The 11,127-nt window shown below is 34.5% G+C and overlaps 1 protein-coding gene across 1 annotated transcript; it reads right to left on the minus strand.

Annotated features, from left to right (window-relative positions):
• Positions 1 to 1,055: 1,055 nt before the first annotated feature.
• On the minus strand, positions 1,056 to 2,991 carry LOC111993276 (transcription factor MYC2). The gene has a single exon (XM_024025126.2). The coding sequence runs from the start codon at positions 2,776 to 2,778 to the stop codon at positions 1,285 to 1,287; it is 1,494 nt and encodes a 497-aa protein (XP_023880894.1). The 5' UTR covers positions 2,779 to 2,991; the 3' UTR covers positions 1,056 to 1,284.
• Positions 2,992 to 11,127: the final 8,136 nt, after the last annotated feature.

An 11,127-nucleotide genomic window follows, 5' to 3' on the forward strand; every position in this document is an offset into this window, starting at 1 on the left:
CAAAAGCAAAAGAGAATAGAAAGCTTCACGTACTTGTCAAATATTAAATTTCAAATTACATGAAAGAAGAAATATTACTGGTCATTTGAGAAAGGCAATACCACATATTTGTAGCTACAAGTACTGTTTGATAAACCCAAAAAAAGAAAAAGAAAAAGAAAAAAAGAAAATATAGGAGAATCGACCAATTGATTAAAAAAAAAAGTCTATGCATGCAATTCCTTAATAATAATAATAATAATTGCCCTTTCATTCCAATATAAACGTGTGATATGTCATTTTAGTCCAATCCGATCAAGCTAAATGCTAAAAATTTCAACGTTGTTGAAACATTATCGTAGAGAAAAATTGTCCCCTAGCTCATCTCAATAAATAAATAAAAGCATGAAGCGTGCCATTGTTCTAGAAGGATTGATGCCACGTAGTGTAAAAGTCAAATTGTTGAGTACGGAATACATTATCTTATATATGGTGGATATAGCAAAAACCTCTCATTTTCTGAAATTTTGTCCGTAAAATAAATGAGGTTATCCTCATCCACATATATGGTCCACTTATATTGTCTTCACCTTAGTGTTTTTTTAAAAAAATTATTATTATTTATTTTATAATTTATTTTTCAAAATTTAATTGGTTTTCAATTTTCACCCCCATCATATCTTTAAGTCTTAACCCCACAAAGGACAAAGAGAACTGTAAATTAAATGGCACATTTTTATAGTGCGTGTTTAACACTAGTTGGTAGTGGTGACTGGTGGGGTATGAGATTCCTTTGGCCTTTGTCCCAAACACCCCCTTTCGATTTCGTCCACAAAAGAAGCAAACATATTTTGATATTTCCGGCCATGAAAAACAAAACACTCACCGGTCCCCCACCGTTGCAAATGACTTCTAAACCATACCCCATCTACTTGCCTTCAATTATTACACACTGCCTATAGAAACGTGCATGGATGTAATTTACTTTGTCATCCCTAGCATTTTTTTTTCCTACATCTACTGTGCTATAAACACGGGGAACATGAAAAATCCTTACATACATGACGATCGGCACAGCACAAACACTAACAACTTTAATTTCTACGAATATTGCCAACTTTTATTAAAGGCTTATGAATACAACAACAACGTAGGAGAAAAAAAAAAATATATATATATATATATATATATAAATAAATAAAAAAGCAAATTAAGTTAAACATTACCTCCTTAATTACACAAAATTTTATATTATAATATATATATATATATAATTATTGATAAAAGTAGCAATAAAGATCTAAATTACTGCTCTAATCTTCCGAGAAGTGCAGATTTGAGTGCCTCTTCACCTCTCAATCCTTCAGGAACTTTGACCACAACATCCTGAAGCATGAGCTCATTGACACAGGACATACTGGCATGGTGGACTTGGAACTCTAGGTCACGTAGTGCACCCATTAAACGAGCTCCTGGGTAATTAACATTCTCCGATTGAAGCCTAATCATGGCATCAGGTCCAACCATCTTGACCTCAACTTCAAGAACTGACCCAGAGTTTGTATTATTAGGCTTGGTTTGGTCTACTGAGGTGGTAGTGCTTTGATTGTCCATTGTATCGGTCATTTCTAGCTTCACCTTCTTGGACTCTCTTTGGAGCTGTGACTCCAACTCATCGATCTTGGTCTTCAATTCATTGATATAAGACACAGCGTCAGATAACAACGATGCCTTGTCCATCCTTGACACGTTGGGAACCACGGCTCGTAGAGCATAGAACCTGTGGTTCAGCTTCTCCCTTCTCTGGCGTTCTGCCTCCACATGGTTCAATGGTGTGTCACGCCCCAGACCTGGCTTTCTTCCTCTCTTCTTGGGAGTTCTTTTCTCTATGTTGTTCACAGCAATTAGTGGACAATCAGAATCAGAGTGCTCTGAGTCCACGTACGAAGATTGTCCACCTAATTTGACACATTGTTTCTTTGCTGATCCTTCTAATACCACTCCCTTTCTGTGCTCTTCTTGAGAATCATCATCTTCTTGTATGCCAGCAATTATGCCAATATCAGCGAAAGAAATGTTTCGGTCAAGAAACTGTATTGGGCTGGGGGAGCTTTGGTTTGCTTGCTTAGGTACTAAGCCAATTAGATCTGACCCAAAAAAGGACTTGACCTGTTGGACTAAACCCCAGTTCTCTCTGATTATATCTTGAGAACCCAGTTCAAGAACCCCACAAGAAGTTGGGATACAAACCAAAGTCTCAATCCCGTGCATTTGAGCTTCTTTGGCTCTCTCACAATTGTAGAACTGAAGCTCATGGCCACCAGTTAACCACACAAGAGAATTAGTACCAAAGGATTTGCCGAGCACACCATCACCAACAGAGAAAGAGCGAGTTAACGACATGACGTAGAACCATTCGGTGTCAGTGACATCGGCGTTGATAGACATGTGATCAAGATTATTGTCGTCGTTGGTGGTGGTGCTGAGGATGGAGGAGTGGATATCCCTCATGAATTTTCTTCTCTCGGAGTGTAGCATTGAAATGGGGTAGTGGGTGTTGATGTGGGAGAGCTTAGGGGATGTGTCTTTGGTGCCTTGGAAATGGCCATCAGCCCAAGACAAGAAGAGGTGGTGACCATTGTCACTAGCGTTTGTGGTTTGCCAGAAAATGGCATAAGCCCACCACTCTTGTTGGCTTTGGACAATGAATTGGAGCCTTTGTTGGAGAGTTGGTGGGGTTTCTTGGGGCAAAGAGACCAGAGAGGAAGATGAGGAGGGAGAGATTATTAGCTCTTCCATGGTTTTGTTGCGTCAAGAGAGGTTCAAGGGTGAGGAAGAGAGAGAGAGAGAGAGAGAGTAGAGGCAGCCAAAAAAAAAGACTAATAGTACTAAATTCGCGCAAAGAGGCAACAGAGTTGGTCCGAAAAAAAGAATCAAAATGCTAGGACACTTTAACAACGGGGAGAGAGAGAGTTGCAAGAGAATCAGAAAAGGTTGGGATGGGAGGGGGGGATTATATGAGAGGAACAGCAAGAGGTGTAAGTTTGGTGGTGAAGGGTGGGGTATACGGGGTCCAAAATAGCTTAATAGGTAGTCACTATTGGCCAACGCTAGCACGTGAAATGAAAGCGAATGACTGATGGGGGTACAGGCTACGGAGGCCTTGTGGGGTCATTCTCTTACATAAATCAATCAATAAATTTTGATATGAGATCCCAAAATTTAGGGTACAAATACAATGGTTATATTCTGGCCTCACGTATGGTCGTAAAGAACAAAGTTGAGAAACTCTCCCAACTTTTCGGATATTTTTATATGAATTTTAAAAATTTAATAGTTAATTTTGAGAATTTATAATAATACAACTATTTGACATTATAAAAAATTATTTTATTTATTTTATGTATATATATGCTGTAGTAGTAGATTTATTTTATCTTTTAATATAATAAAATAATATAAATATTACAATAAAATAAAATATCTATTACAATAAAATAATATATCCACCACACACAACCATCATAGCCAGACACACAACCGGACAGAGAATAATTTTTTTTTTAGCTCTAAAATAATAGTTTTAGCTCTGCTGCTGTATGGTTATTTTTGTATTTTGGTGGAGCTAAAATAACTATATAGCTTTTTAGCTCTATTGCTATAAGTGCTCTAATTATATTATTCTTGCATGTAAATTTTTTTTTAAAAAAAAAAATCAAAAATCAATTGCTATGTCATAAAAAAAAATGTTAAAATTTCAAATTTTTATGATCTAAAATTGTGTACACAAAATAAGTTTATTGATTGAATAGTAAATAATATCCAATTTGAACAAAATTTGATATGCATGTTAAGAATATAAGGAACATGAAATTCAACGGTTAGATTTTCAAAATTCACACCACAAAAAGAAATATATGAGAAGTCTGAAAAGTTTCTCTCCAAACTAGTTTAGAGAGAAACTTTGTTTGGTTGTATATACTAGAAATTATTAGGTGCATCCGGAGAACGGCTGAAGTGGTCTTTTCAATTTATAAATAATGCTAGTTATATAAATATGTGAGTCAGATTCTTAGTGTCCATTTAGGAACAATTTATTTAGTTGAAATTGAAATTTTTTTGTTGAAAGTACAGTAGATAAAGGTAAAAGTTAGCTGAATAGTACCGTGAGACTTATGAATAGTACCAAAAAGTATCGTGGGACCTATGAATAATAGTAAAAATAAACTGAAATTGCAAATAAGTTGAAATTTTCTACTTGTCCCAAATGATCACTTAATCAGCATAAGAATGAAAAAAAAAAAATTAAAAATTAAAAACCACAATGATGTTACATTTGCATAAATAGCAGTGTTTTATTGGTTAGAAGGATCAGGAGGACCACTTCAACAATCTTCTTGATGGATCTAATAATTTCTCTATATATACCTTCGGTAAAATATGGTTATATATACCAATTTTCAGATTTAGAGATTGGGTGCACTATGCAATTATTACATGGTTGTAAGATGCAAAATTTAAAATGGTTTTTTACCCAAAAGAAAAAAAGAAAAGAAAAAAAGAAGAAGAAGTCAAGATGGTAAATTTTTTTTGCTTACACTTTGTTTTTGTTCGCTGTAAAATATTTTCAATACTCAGTTTGTTTTGAAATAAAATACTTTCTCATTTTTAAGTGTTTTTTTTTGCATATAAAATGTGGTTAAATTTGTAAAATATTTTCCCTTGACCATAAAATTATTTGTAAACTGTTGTAAAATGCTTTAATATAGAGTGCCCCCAGCCCCCCCCCAAAAAAAAAGGTTATTAAAATTGTTGGGGCTAGTGTTCTAGATGTCAAAGCTGCCATTCTGGCGATCGATGCTTGTAGTTTGGTCGACGAAGCTACCATTCCAACAACCAATGCAGGCGGCTAGGTTGTCAAAGCCACCGTTCCGGCAACTGGTGCCAAAAGATAGGTCGCCAGAGTCGCTAGTCCAATCATTAGACCTCTAGCATTGGCAACTCCAGTGGCTAAGCAATCTATTTTGGTGGTTTATATTTGAAAAATTTTACATGTCACACCAAATACCTAATAACATTTTACTAAAAATGTTTTACATATAAAATATTATACTCTAAAACAAATGGAGTGCAAATATAAAATATTTTCAACGAAAACATTTTACATTTGCACACTGTTTATTTCGCTATAAAAATTTTCAAATGTAGAATATTTTACATGAAAGTTTTTTTAAATGTAAAACATTTTTAGTTAAATATTTGTAGGTATTTAATAAACATTTTAGTAAATTTTAATCTAAATCTCTTTTATTCTTGCTACGTACATCATTACTCTAAGGAGTGATGCTAGAAATATTACAAATTTTCTTATATAACACTTAAAACTTTCATAGCAAAAAACAAAGAGTAAAGAGTGATATTACTCTATTAGGATATAATAAAGTTAACCATATAAAACTTACAAATTTATGTGTCATCAATCACCAAAAAATGGTTTAAAAATTCATTTATTAGGGAGTTGAATTTCACCAATCACATTCACTGTCATATTCTCTTCTAAAAAAAATATTCAAAATTACATTAGTGTGTAACCTTTATATAGTAAAATTTATAGTAACTTTAATGATTTTCAAAATATTTGTGGATCTTATGGGACTTGAAGCCAAGTAAAGGCAACTTCCTGTTGAGTTATAGTCTTTAAGATATGGGACTTAGGCGGGGAACCTCAGTTAAATAAACTAGTGATCAAATCAGTCATCTAATCTTAGGGTTCGCTCCTGACTTATCAACTAGCAAGTAAACTACCTTAACCCCTAGAAATCTAAGTAAGGATTTGGAAGCTCTGGAGCAAGAGTATTTGTAGTTGCTATGGCCGGGGTAGCTAGTTTCGTAACCTAGTTCAAGTTCTAGTTCTTTACAAGACAAGTGCCTTAAAGCATCCACAATAGTTGTGGCATAATTTATGCTATTTTGCCATACCAAAGACCTAATTTATTATTTTACCACATCATTTTACAATATCCCATTTATCAGATGTTTTATTATTCAATTCTATACATTAAAATAATATAAACAATACAATAAAATAATATATTTAACACAATAAATAACAACCACAACACTGCTGCTGCTGTTGCCACCACCACCACCACCGTGGCAACCACAATCTATTGCAAAACAAAAAAGTGAAAACAATACCACCACCACAACCACCGTCATCAACAACTCACCGTAAAACCCATCAAAACACACTTAACCAAACCTAGAAAACACAGCAACTTAAACCCAAAAAACACAACCAAAACCCACTAGCATTGGCAACCCAAACCCACAAAACTACTACCACCACCAACCCAAAGCCACGAATCCACTTGCACTAGCAACCCACGATTCCGATCTCACCTTAATGTCGATTTTCATGGCTTCACTGTCCTTGGCACCAAGCTCTACCTCGCCTCCATCGCTAATTCCTTTTTTCTTTCTAGGTTTGTGATGATTCCATTTTTGGGTTTTGTTTTGAATTGGGAATTGGAGTTTGATTTGAGGTGTAAAGAGAGAAGAAAGAAGATTTTTGGGTTTGATTTGAGGAAAGAACACCGATTGGGAGAGAGACAGATTGTGAGGAGAGAGAAAAAAAAATCAATTAAAGAAGTGAGAGGAGAGAGAAAAGCCGAATAAAAAAAATAATAAATCATATGCCACATTTCGTCCGTACCGTGTCAAATTTGTGAAGGTACTGTTCACTATTGCAAAATTTTGACACATTTAACACATCTGATAAAACTCTGTTTTTGTATTTGGTGTGCCAAATGTGCCTAATATTTAGCATTTGGCACATTTGAGAGAGCTGCTACGGATGCTCTAAAGGTTGTGGTTAAGGTTGAGTTTGTATTATAATCGATCAACTTTTTTGGGGAGATCCACATGAGTTTGTAAAAGAAGGTTTTTTTTTTTTTTTTTTTTTTTTTTTTTTTTTTTTTTTTTTTTTTTTTTTACAGAAGAAGAAGAAGGTAAATAAGTATTTATTTGTTTATTTTTGTTAATTCCTAATACAGTTGGACCCATAAAATTCCTCCATTATGGATGCATAAATGCATTCGTTGACAAAAGCCTTTATATTGTTTAATTGTGGTAACCATATTCTTGGTCACAATCCTAGTCCCAATATTTAAATAAAATGTTTCATATAATATTTATATGGCATATAATTAATAAATCATTGAGCACGTGTCATGCTTTTTGAGAATATATATATATATATATATAAAAGACTTTGGCAATAACAAAAAAAAGAAAAGAAAAAGGACAGGCTTAAGAGTGCTAAAAGAAAAAACAATTAATTTTTTGACAATTTTTATGTTTCTTATAAAAGTTGTATCAAAATTTATAAGATTATCCATGTGTATATTATTTAAAGGGTTCAGTTAACTAGTGCCCTTAGGGCATTTCTTCAGGGACTATTTTAAGAAAGTTTTGATACTACGTTTTTGAAAAATATAAAAAATTGTCAAAAATAAAAAATTTAGTTTAAAATATTTTCTAAACCAATTTCTTTAGGCCATCCGTTAACTTTTTTTTTTTCTTATTTAAACAAGTCCAATGACTCATTAGAAAATTCATGTGATTAAAATTACACATAGATGGTCACTTCAATCACAATGTAATAGGTTGGAGGAAGAAGTTTCAAAATTCTTAAGGGTTACATCACATACTTTCGTTTATAATATAAGTATAATTGATGTCCAAAGATATATTCCAAGATCAAAGCATGAACCGCATGTAGTGTGATTAAAATAGTCCTAAATCAAATGATCCTGATTAATCAATTTTAAAATGTATCTCAATTGGTAAAATCTCTGATGGTTAAATAAAAGATCTGTGGTAAAATCTCCGCTTACACCAAAAACCAATTGGTGTGTTGATATAATGATAAAAAAATTATCATCAGAAGCAGATGGCATAGATTAAAACTCTTTGTCAAATAAAAAATAATAACAATCAAAGATGGGAGAATATAAATTTATTTTATTTTATTGTGACCATTTAAATATTATACAAAGAGTTTTTTTTTTTTTTAATTTTTATATTATAAGAGTAACAGTATTGTACGGCTTTGAGATATCCAGGCCCATTTTATCCTCAAATCCTTTCGAAGTCTTGGCTGAAAACTGCTCTGCCGACGACGGTTTACTAACGAGGCCTTACCCTTACTTTGTAGCCCAATCATACTCCAAGCATTTGTACTCCTCAATACGCCTCATGAACTGCCTCATATCTTTGTGAGGCTTCCTTCTCAATGACTCCCGTAGCTCGGAGTCCTCGGGCAACCCCATCCTAAAAGTGTTCACCGCAATCTTCTCGTTACCCCCACCGATCTCATTATAAAGAACCCAATACCGACTGGCATAACTATGAAGGGTTTCCCCAACCCTCATCTTCATAGATAGTAATGCATCTACTGGTTGTGGCACCCGACTACAAATTACAAACTGAACACCGAATTCTTAGATCAACTTGGCATAAATGGAACCCTTCCACAACCCATTAAACCATCTCAAAGTGGTGGGGCTGAGGCATGAGGGAAATACCTTGCACATTAGTGCGTTATTGTGAGTATGCAAAGACATCATCTGGATATAATGGCTGACGTGTTCTACCGAGTCCATTTTTCCATCATAGGAATTAAATGGTGGGCGTGTAAATCTGCTTGGCATTGGGGCCCGTTCAATGTCATCTAAGAACGGTGATCGAGCAGCTCTACGTAAGGCGCGACTCACTGCGTCCATGGTGGCATTATGGGGTCGTCACTCTTTTGGGGAATCTGAACCCCGGTCTGCATATTCCCATGAACGTGAATAGTCCCAACGTTAACGGGACCCCCTTGAATGTGAACGGTCCCGGCGTCGACGAGACTCCAATGAATGTGAACATTCTCAACATCGACAGGAACCAGATTGATTGACCTTGTCCCATAACGATCTCCCCACTATCAGATCTCCCTTCTCGGTTATCTCGGTCCTTTCTTCGTTGCCCACCCCTTGCTTCCAACTCTAGATCTCTCACCAGTCTGCGTAACCGCTTAAGTTCCTTATCTCTCTTGACAAATTGCCCATGCCCTGAAGCACCCGATATTGTCTGTTAGGTTTGACGCGACCCTTCTCCAAGGCCAGACTGCTCTTCCTCTTGTTCACGATCCTTATCTGCACGCCTCTTGTGCCTCCATTCTTGCCAGGTGGATCCCTAAGAAGATCCCACCGAACCACTTTCAGCGTAACTCTCTGAATGTCTTTTAGACATTTTCCTGTGCGTGAGTCTCAGTTGAACCACAACTTTTAGGAGATTGCCATAGACGGCACCAATTTTATGCACCCTAAACGAGATTAACGGGCTGGCTTCCTCTTAGGCTCACAACCTATTTGTAATATGGGTTTTGGATTTCCTACTTTGGGTGATTCTAACTTAGAGACCCAACATTATCTCTCCAACCTTTGTAAACCTTCCTCTCACTCTTATGACTCTATTGCTCTCAACTCTAAGCTTCCTCCAGAACCTTTCAACAACCCTTTTCCTTCCTTAGTTTCTTATATTTGTAGCGTGAAATTAGTAGAGGAATCATGATTACTCTTATGGTTAGTGGAAGAGGATGTCCAATATTGTTACCGCTAAGTGGGTGTTTAGTTGGGAGTGGGGTGTGGTGAGAGTGGCATTGGAACTGGTTCCCATTTAAGTAGAATTGCTTGGCAGCGATATTCCCCACAGCATTGCCATGCAGCCAAGAAGAGGTAAACCTGAGCAGCTGTCTTAACGTTCGGTAAGGGGTTCATTGGGCGTGATCTGGATGATTAAGCATAGTGTGTACTAATTAAGGTCGTTTGCCCTATGGGCTTTAAGGTGGCCTAAGGCTTGGGCCTAGAGGCGGTATGGGCCATACTGTCGAGCTGGAGCTCAAGGCCCAAATGGGCCTGGATATCTCAAAGCCGTACAATACTGTTACTCTTATAATATAAAAATTAAAAAAAAAAAAAACTCTTTGTATAATATTTAAATGGTCACAATAAAATAAAATAAATTTATATTCTCCCATCTTTGATTGTTATTATTTTTTATTTGACAAAGAGTTTTAATCTATGCCATCTGCTTCTGATGATAATTTTTTTATCATTATATCAACACATCAATTGGTTTTTGGTGTAAGCGGAGATTTTACCACAGATCTTTTATTTAACCATCAGAGATTTTACCAATTGAGATACATTTTAAAATTGATTAATCAGGATCATTTGATTTAGGACTATTTTAATCACACTACATGCGGTTCATGCTTTGATCTTGGAATATATCTTTGGACATCAATTATACTTATATTATAAACGAAAGTATGTGATGTAACCCTTAAGAATTTTGAAACTTCTTCCTCCAACCTATTACATTGTGATTGAAGTGACCATCTATGTGTAATTTTAATCACATGAATTTTCTAATGAGTCATTGGACTTGTTTAAATAAGAAAAAAAAAAAGTTAACGGATGGCCTAAAGAAATTGGTTTAGAAAATATTTTAAACTAAATTTTTTATTTTTGACAATTTTTTATATTTTTCAAAAACGTAGTATCAAAACTTTCTTAAAATAGTCCCTGAAGAAATGCCCTAAGGGCACTAGTTAACTGAACCCTTTAAATAATATACACATGGATAATCTTATAAATTTTGATACAACTTTTATAAGAAACATAAAAATTGTCAAAAAATTAATTGTTTTTTCTTTTAGCACTCTCAAGCCTGTCCTTTTTCTTTTCTTTTTTTTGTTATTGCCAAAGTCTTTTATATATATATATATATATATATTCTCAAAAAGCATGACACGTGCTCAATGATTTATTAATTATATGCCATATAAATATTATATGAAACATTTTATTTAAATATTGGGACTAGGATTGTGACCAAGAATATGGTTACCACAATTAAACAATATAAAGGCTTTTGTCAACGAATGCATTTATGCATCCATAATGGAGGAATTTTATGGGTCCAACTGTATTAGGAATTAACAAAAATAAACAAATAAATACTTATTTACCTTCTTCTTCTTCTGGAAAAAAAAAAAAAAAAAAAAAAAAAAAAAAAAAAAAAAAAAAAAAAAAAAAA

Source organism: Quercus suber, unplaced genomic scaffold (assembly GCF_002906115.3).
Source record: "Quercus suber isolate HL8 unplaced genomic scaffold, Cork oak 2.0 scaffold_76, whole genome shotgun sequence".
In the NCBI taxonomy this organism is placed as follows: domain Eukaryota; kingdom Viridiplantae; phylum Streptophyta; class Magnoliopsida; order Fagales; family Fagaceae; genus Quercus; species Quercus suber.

What these genes read in the sequence shown, in the direction of transcription:
- LOC111993276 (XM_024025126.2), bottom strand. Translation starts at nt 2,778, where the DNA reads ATGGAAGAGCTAATAATCTCTCCCTCCTCATCTTCCTCTCTGGTCTCT.